Below are 22,044 nucleotides of genomic sequence, written 5' to 3'. Positions count from 1 at the left end.
TGAACAGTGCAGCATCGATGACGTAAGCGTGCCGAGGCCCGTTTGTGGTGTGAGCGCGGGCCGTCGGGGGAGACGGGAGGGGGGATAAGCGTGCTTTGGCCCGGTTCGAGGCAACTGTACCTAGTGTGAGTACGGCCTAAGACTTGTTTGCAGGAAGAATGGGACACAATTACCCTTGAAACCCTTCATCACTTGGTGTCTTTAGTCCCTAAACGTCTTTAAAGTGTTGTGAAAAGGAATGGCGACATTACAAAGTCAGGGCTTAACGCTAAGGATTTTTTTGCCCAGTCGGGCCAGTGGTTCAGATTTTGACTTGCCCTGCCAAAATTTTCACAAATTTTTCAAAGAACAAAAAAACAAAAACAAGTTAATAGCTATTTCTCAGCCACATTTTTTAAATAAAGCACCGTCTGTGAATTTAGAAGTTAATGTTTTTAATGTATTCATTAATAATTAATTCAAAGTGTTATGGAAACAAAAAGTGCAGTATGGAAAACATGCTGGTATTTTATTGAGTTCTAAAGGATTTAATAAACGGCTTTGCCAAACTCTGCTAAACCCTGTTTCATTTTTTTTCAACGTGTTGTACACACATAAATGCCTGCTTCCAAGACATAAACCTCATAATTTGATGTTGCCACCATGTTGCTGTCTCTTCGCTGTACTGGTTGTTACCAAGTTACAGACAAAAATAACATGCTCACAACATCCAATCAAATAAGAGGAACTTAAAAACAATATGGTGTTTACGACATCATGGAGAAGGTACATTTAAACACTTAAAAGCACAAACTGTTTCTCAATTCTACACAAGGCAAAATAAACTTTAGTGACAAGGCAGCACTCGCCCAATCGGGCCAGTAACGATCTTGTCTACTGTCCCGAGCGTCTCTCAAGCTGGCTCCGGGCCATCAGGCAGTCCTTATTGTTGAGCCCTGAAAGTGCTTTACTGTTCTAACTTTTCTTTGAAATGTGTTACAAGAACCAAAATTGCAATATATATTTATTCATTCATTCATTTTTTTAGACTTAGTCCCTTTCTAGGGTCGCCACAGCAGAATGAATGAATAAGTTTTACGCAGCGGATGCCCTTTTAGCTGCAACCCAATCCTGCGAAACATACGTATTTATTATATAATATAAATAATGTTTGTTGTATTGTCTGCAATGAAATACAAGTCAAAGTAAATGTAGAAATCACTACCTTCTTTTTGTTATTTGCATTTTTTCATATTGTCCCAACTTTTTCTGATTCAGGGATGTACTTTAATTGCTCTTATCTTGCAAATTAGAATAGAAACTGTATAACAAGCATACAAACGTACTGACAGTTACATGTACCACAGATTGTTGTGGGTCAATGATGCTACCATTAGGCACAAATCCATAAATTTCTCCTTTCTGGCTGTTCTTTCTCTGAAGGAATTCTGCAGAAGCACAGCCCAGGCGTATCTTTTGTCGGTTAGTAATGCTATATATTATTGCACAACAATTATCAGTTTTTTTGGGGCTAAAAAAAGACAAGTTATTCAGCCCATGACTTTGCAGTCAGCGGGAGATATTAATGTTTTGCCTGCCAGGGGAGCAATCCCCTAATAGTGTGACGTCACACAACAATCAATATTAATAGGCTCATTATACTACTTAAAGCTTTTAGCTTAGCATAGGACTCATCTACTTTAGAGTTAAACAGTTGAGTTTTTCTAATTTCTGAATGCATTCAGACGATCTTCAGGTCTGGCAGGAGCACTTTTAGCTTAGCATAGATCATTGAATCAGATTAGACCATTAGTACATGTACACAAATGTACACATGTAGACACGCATACATATACACAAATATACACACATATACACAAATATACACACGCATACATTTACAAAAATGTACACACATACACACGCATACATATACACATAAACAAACGCATACATATACACAAATATACACACACACACGCATACAAATACACAAATATATACACGCATACACACGCATACATATACACAAATATACACATATACACACGCATACATATACACAAATATACACACGCATACATATACACAAATATACACACATACACACACGCATACATATACACAAACATACACATGCATACATGTACACAATTATTCATGCATACATATACACAAATATACACACACATACATATACACAAATATACAGACACACGGCTGAATATATACACAATTATACACTCATACACACGCATACATATACACAATTATACACTCATACACACGCATACATATACACATGCATACATACAGTGTACACAAATGTACACACGTAGACACGCATACATATACACAAATATGCACACATACACACGCAGACATATACAAAAATATGCACACATACATATACACAGGCATACATGTACACAAATATACACAAGCATACATATACACAATTATACACGCATACATATACACAATCATACACACGCATACATGTACACAAATATATACACATGCAAACATATACACAATCATACACACGCATACATATACACAAATATGCTCACATACACACGCAGACATATACACAATCATACACACATACACACGCATACATATACACAAATATGCACACATACACAGGCATACATATACACAAATATGCACACATATACACGCACACATATACACAAATATACACGCATACATATTCACAATCATACACACATACACACGCATACATATACACAAATATGTGCACACACACGCATACATATACACAATTATACACATGAACAGACATGTATACACGTGTATACACATGCACAAATACACACATAAACAAACGTATGCATAAATATACATACACACACAAATACACACACATTATACATACATCTGGAAACTTTGTCATCTTCCACAATATGACTAGCAACCATTCTCTCAATCTGGTGTAATAATTAAGGAACTTTACTGCCGTACCTTGAAAATAGCATTTAAACTTTTCATTTTCCGTCAGTTTTAGTACACCATGTACCTTTCAATAAAAGATAATAAACTCTCTGATCATTTTTGAGCGAGATGCTAATGGCCCAATTCAATTCAATGATCTAAGCTAAGCTAAAAGTGCACCCACTAGACCTGAAGATCGTATTCAGAAACTATAAAACTCAACTGTTTAACCCTAGCCTGTTTTCTATGAGCGTATTACCAGAAAAAGTGGAGAGTTTCTTAAAGCTGTTTAATTGCTAGAATGGTGCTGCGAGATCAAGAGCAGCATGACAAAAACAATAGACACTGTTAACAGACACGGTAGAATAAAACCAGACACTTGCAGATTTTTAGTTTTCTAATGAAAATGATCTAGCTTTGTGTCTGTAGTGGCTTTAAAAGCAGCATTAGATTCACAGCACTGCTTAACATGTCATGTCTTATGTCTTGTTCTGGTTTCAGGCCTGAAGGTGGAGGTTACGCACTGTGGTCAAATGAAAAGGAAGTACCGGGTCTGTAACGTCACACGGCGTCCTGCTAGTCACCAAACGTCAGTATAATGGTTTAATTTCATGACATTTCCCAATTGACATACTCCATTTTTCATAGTGTTTAAATTAGTAATTAATCTAAAGTCAGCCTCTGATAGTTTATATAGTGATGCACTATAATTTTAGACGACCATTCACCCGAAGTGGCATTTGAAGGGCAGTATGACTGACCAAAAGTGGTGACTTTGAAATAGTGCGTAATATATCTAATAAAGTGAATCCGAAAAGTATTAATAGCTTCTTTTCTTTATGTTGCAGCCTTATTCCAAAATTGTTGCAAATTTATTAAAAATAAAAAAGCTGATAAATCACATGTACATCAGTTTTCACAGTCTTTGCCGTGAAGCTGTAAATTCAGCTCAGATACATTGTTTCCACTGACCACTGTTGAGATGTTTCAGCAGCTGCAATGGAGTTTACATGTGGTCAATTAAGTTGAAGACATGATGTGAAAAGGCGTACACCTGTCTATATAAGGGCCCAGGGTTGGCAGTGCATGTCAAAGCACAAACCAAGCATGAAGACAAAGGAACTGTCTGTAGGTCTCCGAGACAGGATTGCCACAAGGCTGGGGAAGGTTACAGAAACATTTCTGCCGCTCTGAAAGTTCCAGTGAGCACAGCGGCCTCCATCATCCGTAAGTGGAAGATGTTTGGAACCACCAGGACTCTTCCTAGAGCTGGCCGGCCATCTAAGCTGAGTGATCGAGGGAGAAGGGCTTTAATCAGGGAGGTGATCAATAACCCGATGGTCACTCTGTCTGAGCTCCAGCGTTCTTCTGTGGAGAGAGGAGAACCTTACAGAAGGACAACCATCTGTGCAGCAATCCACCAATCAGGCCTGTATGGTAGAGTGGCCAGACGGAAACCACTCCCCACCTGGAGTTTGCCAAAAGGCATCTGAAGGACTCTCAGACCATCAGAAACTAAATTCTCTGGTCTGATGAGACTCAAATTGAACTCTTTGGAGTGAATGCCAGGCGTTACGTTTGGAGAAAGCCAGGCAGCGCTCATTAGCATGCTAATACCATCCCTACAGTGAAGCATGGTGGTGGCAGCATCATACTGTGGGGGTGTTTTTCAGCAACAGGAACTGGAAGATTAGTCAGGATAGAGGGAAAGATGAATGCAGCAATGTACAGAGACATCCTGAATGAAGACCTGCTTCAGAGTGCTCTTGACCTCAGACTGCGGCGACGGTTCATCTTCCAGCAGGACAACGACCCAAAGCACACGGCCAAAATATCAATGGAGTGGCTTCACAACAACTCGGTGACTGTCCTTGAGTGGCCCAGCCAGAGCCCAGACCTAAATCCTATTGAACATCTCTGGAGAGATCTGAAAATGGCTGTACATCGTTGCTTCCCTTCCAACCCGATTTATGCACATTTTAATACAAAATCTTACAAAATCCTGGAGAAACTGATAATCAGTTTTACTCTGCAACATCAGCAAAGTGGTCCAGAAGTCAGTGCAAGATCACCGTGGTGTAATACTGATGCATGCAGACTGAAATGAGATGAGTAAATAAAGATTTTGTGAATGTTTCCTCCAGGTTTCCTCTACAGCTGGAGAGCGGACAGACAGTAGAATGCACAGTAGCTCAATATTTCAAGCAGAAGTACAACCTGCAGCTCAAGTACCCTCACCTGCCCTGTCTACAGGTGGGACAGGAGCAGAAACACACATACCTGCCTCTGGAGGTGAGTCTGATATCCACAAACACGCACACACACACACACAAATATACACACAGACACATATAAACACTTACTGTACATACATATACACAAACACACACACACACACACACACACACACACACAGACACACGCATACATATACACGAATATACACACATGCATATACACGAATATACACATACACACACACACATGCTGGACATATACACACATACATATACACAAATATACACACATACTGTACACATGCGTATACACACATATTCACAAATACATAACCATAAACACATACTCACACACAAACAAACACATACATACACACACACACGGACATACGTATACACAAATATACACACATACACACGCATACGTAAACACAAATATACACACATACACACACATGCATAAGAATACACACATACACACGTATACACACATACACAAATACACTCATATAAACACACACACATACAAACACACACACACACACACACACACACACACACACACACACACACACACACACACTTATGTATAAACACACACACACACACACACACACACGTATATATACACAAACACACATACATACTCACACGCACACACACACACGTTTGTTTTTGTGAAAAGTGGGGACATTACATAGGTTTCCATTCATTTTATGCAGCCCAAACCGTATATTGTATTGCCCTCACCCCACCCCACCCCTAAATCCTACCATCACAGGAGACTGTGTGCAGCTTTACTCTCTGATTAAACTCATCCTGTAGGATTTATAAGCATTTTGAGAAATGAGGACGTCACCAGTGTCCTCATATTTCACCTCCTTTTTGTAATACCTGTGTCATACCCATGTCATTATACAGATTTGTGTCCTGATATGTCACAAAAACACGTACACACACACACACGTGTTTTTGTGTGTGTGTGTGTGTATTTGTTTGTATACGTGTGTGTGTGTGCTCGCGCATATGTATGCATGCATGTTTGTGTGTATATATATCTTTGTGTGTGTGTGTAAATATATATACATAAATACATTCATACATACATATACACACTTGTACACACTCATATATGCACACTCATACACACATAAACATATATACACTCACACAAACACACATGTACACGTAAACATATACACATGATATTAAAAATATTGTGATTATGAACGTTTGAAATGATAACTTTGTGTCTTCTCTGTGCATCCTGTTAGGTTTGCAATATTGTAGCAGGGCAGCGGTGCATCAAGAAACTGACAGATAATCAGACGTCCACCATGATCAAAGCCACGGCGCGCTCCGCACCAGACCGACAGGAGGAGATCAGCAGACTGGTGAGTGCTGACCTCTAGTGTGCACACTGGAAACAAGACGCTTTATATTTATAAATATATACAGTTGAAGTCAGAATTATAAAAATATTTATGTTTAACAGAGCAGATTTTTTCAGCACATTTCCAAGCATAATAGTTTTAATAACTCATTTCTAATAACTGACTTATTTTATCTTTGCCATGATGACAGCACATAATATTAGACTAGATATTCTTCAAGACACTTCTATACAGCTTAAAGTGACATTCAAAGGCTTAACTAGGGTAATTAGGTTAACTAGGCAGGTTAGGGTAATTAGGCAAGTTATTGTATAATGATGGTTTGTTCTGTAGACTATCTGAAAAAAAGATTAGCCTAAAGGTGCTAATAATATTGACCTTAAAGTAGTTTTAAAAATATAAAAAATTGCTTTTATTTTAGTTGAAATAAAACAAATAAGACGTTCTCCAGAAGAAAAAATATTTTAGGACAAGTCCTTGCCCATAGGTGACCCATAAATTAAAATACAGTTATGTTTATTAGGCTTATTTGATATACATCTTTATATATGAGCAATATCACACTAGTAGCAGAGCAGAGGTCGCGTTAGACTTTCTCATTGTCCGTCATTTTGACGGAGAGGGTTGTAAAATTTCCGTCATAACCTATTATTGATCGTTATTTAATTAGCAGACTTTCTAATGCCTTTCTGGTGCCCCGGGCTCTGCGCTCGTTTGGGAAATTCCAAATTGAACCAAACTATACCATTACAATTGGCATAAGACTGGCAATGAAAATTCGGGACAGTGCAACCTGCAGAACCTGGGATCTTAAATAAAAATAAGAATATATTTTAGAGCAATAATCACAATACCGCGAAACCATGATATTGTTGTCCAAGGTTATCATACCGTCAGAATCTTATACCGGTCCATGTCTACTCAGACAGGCTGTTGGCGTCTGATGCACTGAATTTGATGCTGAGAAATTATAAATATTTAAAATAGGCACTATCCTTATAAATAAACAGCATAGTTGCAATCTAAACAACTACATTCTCGGTTAAAAAGCCTCAAAAGTACATTATGTTGTCCAACAGCTGCAATATTTGTCAAACTGTAGAGTGTTCTTTGCTTGTTGCTGTATGTGGGTGGAGTAATACACAAAGGAGTCTGTACGAGTGCTGTTATTTGCAGAATAACACAAGGCTATCAGCCAATCAGATTCAAGAACCAGACAGAACGGTTTAATAATTATTTATATACATGTTTGCATCAATAAATAAATAATACTTGTGTATTTTTTTTTTTTTTCGCATTTATTTTTTGTTTTATAATTTAACATAGTCATTCTTTTTTGGCAAGAAATATATTCACAATATTTATATAAAATGATAGAATTTTTTTATGTTTATGCAATATTTTAAAAAACAAAACCATTATCTCGTACAAAAAAACAAAAACTAATGTACAATTATTCCCTGACAACACTTTCTGGTCATCGCTGACTGTCCTGTTTTAGTTACTTCTACTTAACATTTTGCAAATAAAAACAAAATGCTGTTTATTCAATCGTTTGCATTTCTGTTTTTCCTCTCAGATGAAGAACGCTAACTTTAATCTGGATCCTTACATTCAAGAGTTTGGGATTAAGGTGAAGGACGACATGACGGAGGTGACCGGCAGAGTCCTTCCAGCCCCAATCCTGCAGTATGGCGGTCGGGTAAGAACTATTAGAAAATATACAGTTTAAGTCCGAATTATTAGCCCCCCTGAATTATTAGCCCCCCTGTACATTTTATTCCCCAATTTCTGTTTAACGGAGAGCAGATTTCTTTCAATTAATTTCTAATCATAATAGTTTTAATAACTCATTTCTAATAACTGATTTATTTTATCTTTGTCATGATGACAGTAAATAATATTTGACTAGATATTCTTCAAGACACTTCAATACAGCTTAAAGTGACATTTAAAGGCTTAACTAGGTTAATTAGGTTAACTAAGCAGGTTAGGGTAATAAGGCAAGTTATTGTATAACGATGGTTTGTTCTGTAGACTATCAGAAAAATATATAGCTTTAAGGGGCTTATAATATTGACCTTAAATAGCTTTTAAAAAATGTAAAAACTGCTTTTATTCTAGCCAGAATAAAACAAATAAGACTTTCTCCAGAAGAAAAAATATTATCAGACATACTGTGAAAATTTTCCTCACTTCTTCATCTGTGTTAAGCTGCTTTGACACAATCTACATGGTAAAAAGTGCTACAGAATTAAAGATGAATTCAGAAATGGAATGATCTCAGTACATATTTTTCGAGTAATTTTATAAGACACTAGTATGCTTAAAGTGAAATTTAAAGGCTTAACAAGGTTAATTATTTAATTCAATTCATTTTTATTTCTATAGTGCTTTTGATGATATAGATTGTGTCAAAGCAGCTTCACAGTGAAGTTCCAGTAAAGTCCAGATTTTAGAGTTAAACAGTTTAGTTCAGTTCAGGTTTAAATTTTACGGCTGAAAGTCCAAACAGCGAAGAGCAAATCCATCGATGCGCAGCTCCACAAGTCCTGATCCAAGCAAAAAAATAAAATAAAATCTTAAACTCCTACAACCCAGTACTGGGAAACACCCATACACACTCATTCACACTCATACACTACGGCCAATTTAGATTATTCAATTCCCCTATAGCGCATGTGTTTGGACTGTGGGGGTACCTGGAGCACCCTGAGGAAACCCACGCCAACACAGGAAGAACATGCAAACTCCACACAGAAATGCCAACTGACCCAGCCGGGACTCGAACCAGCAACCTTCTTGCTTTGAGGCTACAGTGCTAACCACTGAGCCACCATGCCATCTTCTTAAACTCTTACACTTTTCATTGAAGTATCTGGCCAATGCATTAATGTTGACATGCAGCGTAAACACTTGCAGCGGTGCATCATCATCATCATAACAATTATCATCATCATCATCATCATCACCTTCAGAGTGAGCTTGCTGAATTCTCCCTTTAAGTTCTCTCACTAAATTCTCTCTTTCCTTGTTGGTGAACAGAATCGTGCCATCGCGACTCCAAACCAGGGTGTGTGGGACATGAGGGGAAAACAGTTCTATAATGGCATCGAGATCAAGGTTTGGGCCATTGCTTGCTTCGCTCCGCAGAAACAGTGTCGGGAAGAGGTGCTCAAGTAAGAAAGACTCGCACACAATGCTGAATAACACACACCAAAACACAGTATTTCAGTCCATGTCCACATGTACACAGGTATTTTTATGAACAGTCGTTCCCACCATGCAAAAACCCACAGTGATGCATGTTAACCCTTGTGTACTCTTCAAATTGACTCCCCTTCCGTTTTGTTGGTGTCTGTTTTTGCCCCATTGACTCCCATTGTAAAGACATTTGATTGCAAACCATGACAGCATATAATCATGCATTCTCCCTTGTTGGTGTTTTTCCCTTTTAATGGATCATCAGTTGGCACCATTAACGCTTTAGGAAAACGTTTCTGGCTTTTATATGTGGTTCTATAGTGTAGAACAGCAAATTGCATGCAGGCATAAATACACTTACTATGTTTGCTATGTTCTGACAGCTGAGCGACTTAATTACATTTTCTCAGACATAACAAGTGTGCAAAAGTGAGAAAAGAGGCAGAGTATTGTCCTGTGGTGGGAATGATGCTGAAGTCGTGACCTGTTTGCCACAGTCAAATCACCCTGCAGCTCATGACCGGTTACTCAATGAAGCAGGGCCGAGCCTGATCAGTACTTGAATGGGAGACCACATGGGAAAGCTAGGTTTCTGTTGGAAGTGGTGTTAGAGAGGCCAGCAGGGGGCGTTCACCCTGCAGTCTGTGTGAATCCTAATGCCCCAGTATAGTGACGGGGACACTACAGTGTCAGTGGGGTCGTCTTTTGGATGAGAAGTTAAACCGAGGTCCTGACTCTCTGTGGTCAATAAAATCCTATGGGACTTAAGGGTGTAATCTTGGTGTCCTGACCAAATTCCGTTCATTAGCCAGTACCAATAATGGCCTTCCAATCATCCCCTTCCACCGCATTGGCCTTATCACTCTCCACTCCACCTACAGCTGGTGTGTGTTGAGCGCACTGGCGCCGTTGTTAAAACAGCTCTAGAAAGTTCCTGGCAGGTGTGTTGAAGCAAGTTGGAGCTAAACTCAGCAGGACACTAGCCCTTTAGGACCGAGTTTGGACACCCCTGATGTAGGGAGACTTGTAGGGAGGATTTTTGCCTATTATGTTTCACCAATTTTGCTCCAAATTTAAAAACATCAGCCTGCTTTCTGTCAGCTTAGTCTATTTAAATGTATAGTCAATGCCAAATAATTAAATTTACAATTAGACTCAGACTTAAGGCTGATTTATGCTTCTGCGTCAAGCGCACACGTATTCTACGGCACAGCCTACGCATGGACACATAGTACATCATGACACTTGTACATCAATGGAGCGTTCAGAAAAAAAAAACACCATCGAAGAAACTTGACACAGAGGAACATAAACACCTCACTGCCAACTAGCGTTTCGGAAGTGTTGTTGCAGAGCAACAGAAACAGCGTGCAGAAGTATAAATGCACAGCTACGCGCGTTGCATATGCTGTGGGTCACGCCCATCACTTGACGCAGAAGTATAAACCAGGCTTTAGAAGGGGACATATTATGCCCCTCTTTACAAGATGTAAAACAAGTCTCTGATGTCCCTACAGTGTGTGTGGGTGTGTGTATGTGTTTATGTGACATATCAGGACACAAATCTGTGTAATGACATGGGTATGACACGGGTATTACAAAAAGGAGGTGAAATATGAGGACATTGGTGACGTCCTCATTTCTCAAAATGCTTATAAATCCTACAGGATGAGTTTAATCAGAGAGTAAAGCTGCACACAGTCTCCTGTGATGGTTGGGTTTAGGCATGGGGTGGGGTGAGGGCAATATAATATACGGTTTGGACAGTATAATATGAATGCAAGCCTATGTAATGTCCCCACTTTTCACAAAAACAAACGTGTGAGTGTGTGTGTGTGTGTGCGTGTGTGCGTGTGTGTGTGTGTGCGTGCGTGCATGTATGTGTGTGAAGTTTCAGCTCAAATAACTCACAAACCAACTTTCTGAAACGGCCCTTTTTAGGCTTTGATCCAAATGTTACTGTTTTGGTGACTGTTCCTTTAAATTTAAATGATATTTTGCCCCTCGCTTTTTTTCAAAAGAGGGCGGAGCTACAAACGCCTTTGCATCAGCATAGCGGCATATTCAAAACTCTAATCGCAGGTTGCGGCTTCCCATTCAGGGCAGTTTATGCTAATGTGGGACAGATGGTCACTAGTGGGCGGGGCTTTCCCCCTCTGATGACATGTACAAAGGGAGAATGTCAAAGTGTTAAATCAAGTGTGATTATATTCATCCATTCATTTTATTGTCGGCTTAGTCCCTTTATTAATCCGGGATTGCCACAGCGGAATGAACCACCAACTTATCCAGCAAGTTTTTTATGCAGCGGATGCCCTTCCAGCCGCAACCCATCTCTGGGAAACATTCACACACTCATTCACACACACACTCATACAGTACCAAATTCACCTGTACCGCATGTCTTTGGACTGTGGGGGAAACCGGAGGAAACCCATGCGAATACAAGGAGAACATGCAAACTTCACACAGAAACGCCAACTGAGCCGAGGCTCAAACCAGCGACCTTCTTGCTGTGAGGCGACAGCTACTGTGTCCCTGCTTCACCAGTGTAATTATAAAAAAAAAAAAATTCATTTATTTTTACCAATTTAGGCTTGTTATTTTCACATACTGTTACCACACGATGTGTTTAAACCCTTTATGATAGTGATTTTTACATGATAGGTCCTCTTTAGGAAAATTAAATCACAGTAATAATCGTCAGAGTATAAGGTGGAATAATTTTAACAATGTAATACTCGCTACTCTTGAGTAACTACTTTTAGAAGGGCCACTTTTGCTCACACTTTTGCAAGCAGTAACATTAGTGACGATCTCTTTCTTAGGAACTTCACCGACCAGCTGCGCAAGATCTCAAAGGATGCCGGGATGCCAATTCAGGGTCAGCCGTGTTTCTGTAAGTACGCTCAGGGGGCCGACAGCGTGGAGCCCATGTTCAGACACCTGAAGAACACTTACTCTGGACTGCAGCTCATCATTGTCATCCTGCCTGGGAAAACCCCCGTCTACGGTAAGAGTCAGACTCGCCTGGACTAGCCTTCTGCTGGAAATAGAAAAAGTTCATTAAGAAAGTTTAAATAATTGCTGAAGCTTTTATCAAGATGTTTGTTTGTTGCACTTCACCGGCGGTGACTCTGTTCCCAGGGGATGCTGAGCTCACGTTGCATCCTGAACGTTCTATAACTGTTATATCGCACTTTGTAAAGAAACTGGTCTGGCGGATATCCCGATTTGTGAAAAAAGACATTTTGTATTCGGCCTAAAATGTACATTCTGAAATATTATTAACGGCAGCAATTACCACATAGATTAAGATGCATCTGAACAGTGATTTTCAATAATAATAAAATCCAAATGTCAGAAAATGGCGTTTATTGCTCTCTTCACACACACACACATATATGTGTGTATATATATATAAAATGAGAAAATGGGACAAAAGAAAAAGGGCCTTCCCTTTGATAATTCAGCAGTAGGTAAATATTAGCCACAGCTAACACAGGATACCATCCAAGTACCGTATTTAACAGAGTATCTCACCTGATGACTTTGAAACAGGATTGTAGAAAGGCATTAATCCATCAGCCACCGCTAATGCAAGTTACCGTCCTATTACCGTATTTAACAGAGTATCTCACCAGATTACTTTGGAAAAAGGTTTCAGACAGAAAGATATCTCTGTCACACAGAGAACTCAGAGCGTCTGCTCACACACACACACGCACACACACACAACAGCAAGGGGAAACAGGAAGAGAACTCGACAAGCAGCATCAACAGCGTGCTTTTATAGCTGGCGCCGCCCCTCTCACAGCTGCACCTGATCTCCGCTCATGTGGAGAGAGAGAAGGAGACAGATAATAGAGGATACAACACACACAAGAACAATACACACTAGCATTGTCAAAGTAATGTTACTCAATATGTAACAATATATATATATATATATATATATATATATTTATATATTTATATATATATATAAAAAGAAAAAAAAAAAAAAAAATATATATATATATATATATATATATATATATATATATATATATATATATATATATATATATATATATATATATATATATGCATCAGAGGAAATAAACATTTTTAATTAATTAAATTCCAAATCATGACAAAATGTTGGCTCAGTGATTAGCACTGTCGCCTCACAGCAAGAAGGTTGCTGGTTCGAGTCCCAGCTGGACCAGTCGGCATTTCTGTGTGGAGTTTGCATGTTCTCCTCTTGTTGGTGGGAAGCCTATAAATTGTTACAGGATTTTTTTATGTCGTAGGCTAGATTACCATGAGAGAATGTAAATGTTTGAAAATAAATAGCATATTAAGTCTTCAAGCATTTGGTGCTGTGATGAACAACCACTAATACGACAATCTCAATGTTCTTAAAAACACTGTAAAAGCTTCAATAATAAGTAATTATCCACAGTGTTTTGAAGTGCCCATGATATCATTATGCATGTTCATTATCATGATATATTGAGTTCTTTAATATCAGCATCTGTCTGGTCTTCACACTGATAATAAATGTGTGTGTTTGCTCTGTGCAGCGGAAGTGAAGCGTGTTGGAGACACTCTTCTAGGAATGGCCACTCAGTGTGTGCAGGTGAAGAACGTGGTAAAAACCTCCCCGCAGACGCTCTCCAACCTCTGCCTCAAAATCAACGTCAAACTCGGCGGCATCAACAACATCCTCGTGCCGCATCAACGGTGAGATGTGTTCAGGTTCTGCATGGGTAATCCAAAAGCAATACAATTACACTGTGATGCAGCTGCCATTTAAAGGGAAAGCTCACCTAATACAAGATAAACGTTGCAATAATGCTATTTCTAATTTCCTGCAATAATTTTATTTTGATTTCAGCATACAGTATTTTAAAATAACTACTAAATCAGTAATAATAACAACAGTAATGATATTTATTATTATTATTTTTATTATTATTATTATCATTTATTTACCTTCGGCTAAGTGCCTTTATTCATCAAGTAACACCACAGTGGAATGAACCGCTAACTTATCCAGCATATGTTTTACACAGCGGATGCCCTTCTTGCTGCAACCCAGTACAGGGAAATACCCATACACTCTCACACACACACTCATATACTACGGCCAATTTAGTTTATTCAATTCACCTATAGCGCATGTGTTTGGACTGTGGGGGAAACCTACGCTAACATGGGAGAACATCCAAACTCCACACAGAAATAATACCTTGACCAGCCGGGGCTCGAAGCAGCGACCTTCTTGCTGTAATACGACAGTGCTAACCACTGAGCCACCGTGTCACCCTATTATTATTATTTTTATTTATTTTTATTATTTCTTTTTTTTTGTCATTCTAGTATATAGTTACAACATTTTGACTAAATTGTACATCTTTAGAAATATATATTTTTTATAATAATACAGTAAGGGTGCACTCACACTAGGCTATCCGAACTGTGCTTGGGTTCGTTTCCTGGTTCGTTTTACAAGTATGAATGCTCCGAATCATGCCCAGGCGCAGTTCAGTTGGCCGGCCCTGGCCCGGTTGCAGGTGTGTCAGAGAGTGGTTCGATTGGGCTTGGCACAGTACGCTTGTAGGGTGAGTGAAAAGTGCACCTGAGCCTGAAACTGATAACACAACATGACTTTTAAGAGGCTGTTTCGTATGGATTTATTAATCATTCTTAATTTTCAATGAACACAAACTATTAAAGTTTATTAAAGATGCAAACCCCTCTCTGCAGGACAGCTGCACCTTCAGCAAACACCCTACTACCTGCAGCATGAGGACTTTTATGAACATTTATGAGTTTCAAAAGTGGTAGATCTGTTCAGCAAAAGATTTGACTGCGAGTCACTGCATTCAAAACGACTAAAAAAATAATACAAAATGATAAAACTAAAGCAATATGCACAGTCGCATAATCAACAATCAACGAGTCATCGATGTGTGCTCCAGCTCAGAAGGTAGAATGCAGTGTGAGTGCAGGCCGTCGGGGAGAGGGGAGGTGGACAAGCGCACTTTGGCATGTTTCAAGGCAACTGTAGTGTGAGCTTGCCCTAAAATGCTAATTTCATAAGTTTTTTGAAAAATAAGTGTTTTCTTTGTTAATATATTGTAAAATGTCATTTAATCAGGTGATTTAAATCTGATTAATTATTATTCATTCAAAATTTTTATTTTATAATGAATTTAGTTTACTTTTTATTTTATATATATGTCAGATATATGAAGTCTGAATTATTAGCCCCCCTGTTTATTTTTTCCCAATTTCTGTTTAACGGAGAGATAATTTTTTTAACTCATCTCTAATAACTGATTTATTTTAATAAACCATAAAAATTACCATATTTTATCCATAACCTACTGAAGAGAAAATATAATTGTTTATAGTTACTATATACTGTATATTTTACTATAGTAGCTGATAGTTCTATTGGATTGTGACTCCAGGGGTAATTACATTATAATAAAGACACAGCAATAGCGTCAGATGCAGCAGATTGATTTTATAACACCAGGTTAAACTTTCTGGCGCATTTACAGCACTCACATACATTAAGAAAAATTAAATTAAGAATATACTTGAGTATACTGGTGTGTGTGCACCATGGCATGCAAGGTTTCGGTATTTATAACCACCTCAGAGGATATTGGGGGTCGCAATCACTGGCCTTGTCATTTTGGGGGTCGCGGGCTGAAAAGTTTGCGAACCCCTGCTGTAGACTATCAAAAAACAAATATATAGCTTAAAGGGGCTAAAAATTTTGTCCTTAAAATGGTGTTTAAAAATTTAAAACTTCTTCTATTCTTGCCAAAATAACGCAATTAAGACTTTCTCCAGAAGAAAAAAATATTATCAAACATGCTGTGAACCTTGCTCTGTTAAACATCATTTGGGAAATATTTAAAAAAATAAAAGAAAAGAAAATTCAAAGGAGGGCTAATAATTCTGACTTCAACAGTATATATATATATTTATATATATTTATATATATATATATATATATATATATATATATATATATATATATATATATATGCAAGGCAAGGCAAGTTTATTTAAATAGCACATTTCATAATTTCATAGACAGAAGGCAATTCAAGTGCTTTACATAAACAGGAATAAAAGAAACAAGTATAAGAAAATTAAAACAAATAATAAAAATTATTTATAAAAACAGATAAAATGTGTTATAAAAGAATAAAAAAGAAAAGAAAAACTTAAAAGTGCGATCTGTCAGACGTAGCACAGTGTTCATTCTGTAAAGGCACAGCTAAACTTTTATATTATTTATATATATATATATAATTGCAAAATTCAGCAAGTTGTGCATCCCTACAAATTTATATTTCTCTTAATTTTTGCAGCCCTTCTGAACAGTTGCTGTGACTCTTTTACAGGTCAGCAGTGTTTCAGCAGCCCGTGATCTTCCTCGGGGCAGATGTTACACACCCGCCGGCTGGTGATGGGAAGAAGCCATCTATTACTGCTGTGAGACACACATACACACACACAGATACACGCACGCACACACAGACACACACATACACAGTCAAACTTTTCTAAATATAGAAAACTTTAGAAAACAGTGGGTGTGGCTTGTTTTTTCTACTGCGAGCTGATTGGATGTAGTAAAGTATGTATTTCAGAAAGTTGGGGAAAAGGTTTGGGGAGAGTTATTACAGACTCCTCCTCCTCACCATTTCTGTTTGTTGTCCGACAGCTGAATAGGTGTGGTTAAGTATGTTAGCCACGCCCAATACCTCAGACCGATCTAATCTGAGAATTCAACTGAAAACTAACAGGAGCTGCATTTTCAGGTTTTTAGATCACAGGGGCCAACTATTTTCTTCTTAATGATGTCCACAGATGAGTTGTTCACCACAAAACTAGCAATGTGAACTCACCAAATCAGTATGGTTAGTTTGTGTACTTTAATTTTCGTCCCACGCTGTAATTACGCCCATCTGTTGCACTGAACACAGGCGGAGGAGGAGCAGGGCGTCATGGGAGTGTTGAAAAGGGAAAATGAGTCACAGACGGGCAGGAAATGATGTCACCTGCCGCCCAGCACATGCAAGCACTTGTAACTGGCTGTTTTTTTACTAAACGCTGATGACAAAGAGCTGAGTCACAGCGGCGGATATGAGCGCATTGATGATGGAGGGATGCTCTTTTCTCTTCTGCATCCAGAGGGCGGCAGATTTCTCTACACACACATACTCACAGACACACACACACACACTGCAAAACTGCATTTCTTATTGTGAACCTTGGAATAATTTGTAAAGAGATTTGAAACTAGATAGAATTGTGTCTTTTGGGTGAATTGAAGGCTTTATAAAGAGAGTGGTGTTGGATGCATGTGATTGTTTATGTTGCGAGGACTGATGAAAGGTTGTTGTAATGTGGTGTTCCTGTATTTTTTAACTGTTTGGGATGTTATCTTTGCCTAGTCTTTTTAAATCTTAGTTAGTCTTCCTGATTAAATTATGAGACTTTTGTTTTTACTTTGAGTTTTTGATTTGTTTCTAGTCCTAAACTCTAATATTAGGCCAAAATTAAAACTAAAATGTTCATTCTTAGTTTTTGTCTTGTTTCCTAATATGTAAAATCTCTTAAGAAACCCTCGAGCACTTTTTTTTTTGAGATGTTAACAGATTTATGTGTGTTGAGCATCAGTCAAGACAATTTTAGCACCTGTCAGCTTTAATTGTGGGGAAAACTGGGTAATTTTGAGCTTTGGTCAGCTGATTTTATCTTCAAAGATGAAGCGTCGGTTTCTCATTATTATTCATAGCTGAGTTTTCCTATCCTATGAGAAGAGCCGGCTTCTTAATTATTCATGACCGTGCATGCTTTCTGAAAGCAAAGCAGACCTGCCAGTGCCAAGCTGTGAGATCCTACCCTGATGACTGGGCGAGACGCGTCAACGAACCCACGGCACGCAGTATTTAGCTGTTCATGAAGGCTTGTATGTGTTTGTTTCCATGATCCACAGGGTTTGTTGCATGTTTTTCCCTGCGATGCTGTCAGGGCCGATACAGCAAAGCTGTGTGTGTGCAGCAAGCATTTTTGTCAGGAGAGCAGTATGAGAATTGGAGAATGGCGGACTTTGTCTTTTATCAGGAGTTCGTTCACATTTAGACACATCGCCGTGCTGCTGTGTTTACCTAAATCCTCTAGATTACCAGCAGGGCTAATGGTTAAAATAGACAGGGCAAGAGACCTGGTGCATTGAGTCTGCATTCAGACCCGGGAATTGAGGGAGAAGTCCTCATTTATAGTGTTTATATGAACACGATTATCTTTATGATGATATAAATTGTGGTTGTGTGTATGAAATTGCGAATAACAAATGTAGCAGGGCATTAAATTGCTGTTTATTTCTTTGCATTTTAACTTTGTAAACTATAAACTCATGCGTCTTCTCACAGTTTGTGTCTCATTTTGTGAACCGACTGACAACAGTTGTTCGCTCCCCTCCTCCTCCCCTGCTCTGCTGGCCAGGCCCACTCCTGCCTCTGATCGCGGAGCTCCACGTTCATTATGATGCTTTTTTTTTTTTAAATATTCTAAGTTAGACTTGAACCAAAAGTGGGGGGTGTCATGGTCCCTTAAGTCAAGAAGCATTTTCTTTTGAATTATTTCAAGTAAACTGTTTTTAAAAAAAAAATTCAAATATTTTTGTTTTCAGAAATATTATCTCAAAATGTAAAAAGATTCTAAAAATGTTGAAATGAAAATATTGTAATGTAAACATTAAAAATATGAAAACATATTTTAAGCAGAAATATAGGTTTGTTTTCAAAAATATTACTTTAACAATTAAAAAGTATTGCAAGAAAAAAATATTTTATACTTAGTGTCAAAATGAGTAAAAATGTTTGTTTTCAGAAATATATAAAGTCAGATTTTTAAAAATGGAAACAAATTGGCCCAGTTTCACAAACAAGGCTTAGATTAAGCCGGGACTAGGCCTTGGTTAAATTAGGCTATTTAAGACACATTTATAAAAATGGCTTTAAAAAAATATTTTACTGTTGTGCACCTGGAGACAAAAAAATTGATACTGACTCATTTCAAGACATCTCACCGCAAGTTATTTTGAGTTGAGACAGCTCAAACATGCAATTTAGTCTTGACTAGCCTTAAACCTTGTTTGTGAAACCGGGGGATTGAGTAAAAAAAATGTTTTGTTTTCAGAAATGTTAAGTAAAAAAAAAAATGTAAACATATTTGAAGTAACATTTTGAAAAAATATTTTTGTTTTCAGAAATATTACATCAAAATGTAAAAACATTGTAAAAATAGTGATTTGTTTTCAGAAATATTAAGTCAAACTTCGTACAAAAATATAAATATTTTAAGTACAAATATTGATTTGTTTTCAGAAATATCAAATCAGAATCTAAAAGAATGAAAAGGTATAAGTAAAAAATTTTTTGAAATTACGTCAAAATGTAAAGATTGTAAAAATGTTTTGAGTAAAAATATTTATTTGTTTTCAGAAATATTAAGTCAAAATAAAAGTTAAAAATAAAAACTTTTTTTTTTTCAGAAATATTACACCAAAATGTAAAAAGAATTTAAAATCATTGATATAAAGCTACATTGACATAAAACTATTTTAGGTAAAAATTTAGATTTATTTTCAGAAATATTAAGTCAGTTTTTTTCTAAATTAAAAAAATATTGTTTATTTTTAAATATTAAGTCAAAATTTAAAAAAATAAAAATATTTTAAGTACAAATATTGATTTGTTTTCAGAAATATTAAATCAGAATAAAAGAATGAAAGTATTTTGAGTATGAAGATTTTTTCAGAAATATTACGTCAAAATGGAAAGATTGCAAAAATATTTTGAGAAAAAATATTGATTTATTTTCAGAAATATTAAGTTGTTTGTTTTTCAAAATTAAAAATATTGTTTTTTTTTAGAAATATTAAGTCAAATTTGTAAAAAATAAAAACATATTTCAAGTAAAAATAATGATTTGTTTTTAAAAAGAATGAAGTCAAACTTTTTCTAAATTAAAAATTTTTTGATTAAAATATATATTTTTTAAATATTAAGTCAAATTTTGTAAAAATAAAAACATTTAAAGTAAAAATATTGTTTTGTTTTCAGAAATATTAAATACATTTTTTTAATATTTTAAGGAATTTTTTTTTCATAAATATTATGTCAAAATGTAAAAATATTGTAAAAAAATATTGATTGTTTTCATATATTAGGTCAATTTTTTCCAATTTAAAAAAATGTTGTTTTGTTTTTAGAAATATTTAGTTAACATGTAATTAAAAAATAAATATTATTTATAAATATTAATAAAAATTTAAAGTAAAATATTGTTTTATACATACAAAAAGGGATTTGTGCTGCTTGTTCAGACTAATTATTTAAAATGAGCTGAATCAACAACTTTTTAGATGTTTAGGGGACAACATTGTATTGTGTTCAATTCACTTAAATTTGTAAAAACAACGAAGTTAACTTAATCAATTTGTTTTGAGACAACATGAATGATTTGTATAACCGTGTTTGTTCTGTAGACAATTGAAAAAAGGGGGCTAATAATATTGACCTTAAATGTTTTTTTTATTTAATATATACAAATGAAATGAATAAAATAAAAAGCAATACAGGATTTTTGGATGATTTTCTGCATCATCTATCCTCATGTGATGTTTATGTGTGTGTGCAGGTTGTTGGCAGTATGGACGCTCATCCCAGCAGATACTGCGCTACAGTTCGAGTCCAGCGGCCCAGACAGGAGATTATTGAAGATCTGTCCTACATGGTGAGAGAATTACTGATCCAGTTCTACAAGTCCACCCGCTTCAAGCCCACGAGAATCATCTTCTACAGGGACGGCGTACCAGAAGGACAGCTGCCACAAGTAAAGCCTTTTGATTAAAAATTCACAAAAATACATTAAATATTATTATTATTTAAAAAATAGCTGGATTTCATTTTAAAATACTGTAATGTGATTTATTCCTGTGATGTAAATCAGGATTTTAGCAGAATTCAATCAAGCATTTGGATTAAAAACACAAATATACAGTAAAAGCAGTAAATATCACTTAGACTTCAGCGTCACATGATCCTTCAGAAATCATGTTAATATGCTGATGGATTATCAAGACTCTTATTGTCTATGTAAATTGCTGCTTTTCATCATTTTCAGATTTTTAAATACATAGCATGCTTAAGAAAAGTATCTGACCCGTACATTTCAAGTACATTTAA

The 22,044-nt window shown here is 36.7% G+C and overlaps 1 protein-coding gene across 8 annotated transcripts in view; it reads left to right on the top strand.

Annotated features, from left to right (window-relative positions):
- The window catches only part of ago1 (argonaute RISC component 1), a 70,460-nt gene that overhangs the window by 39,968 nt on the left and 8,448 nt on the right, over positions 1–22,044 (top strand). For 4 of the 8 annotated variants that reach the window (XR_015510588.1, XR_015510587.1, XR_015510586.1 and 1 more), the window contains exons 7-16: positions 1,423–1,461; positions 3,439–3,526; positions 5,082–5,229; positions 6,449–6,568; positions 8,148–8,270; positions 9,614–9,747; positions 12,601–12,785; positions 14,341–14,500; positions 17,188–17,278; positions 21,497–21,691. Coding sequence is in view for 2 of the 8 variants with exons in the window: in XM_087286145.1 (XP_087142271.1) it covers positions 1,423–1,461; positions 3,439–3,526; positions 5,082–5,229; positions 6,449–6,568; positions 8,148–8,270; positions 9,614–9,747; positions 12,601–12,785; positions 14,341–14,500; positions 17,188–17,278; positions 21,497–21,691 (1,283 nt within the window). In the remaining 6 variants the exon portion in view is untranslated. 8 annotated transcript variants of the gene reach the window in all.

The sequence above is a fragment of the Danio rerio genome, chromosome 16, assembly GCF_052040795.2.
Source record: "Danio rerio strain M-AB ecotype USA chromosome 16, GRCz13ab, whole genome shotgun sequence".
Lineage (NCBI taxonomy): Eukaryota > Metazoa > Chordata > Actinopteri > Cypriniformes > Danionidae > Danio > Danio rerio.
The sequence above is the reverse complement of the archived record's forward strand: the minus strand, read 5'-3'. Positions and strand labels throughout refer to the sequence as shown.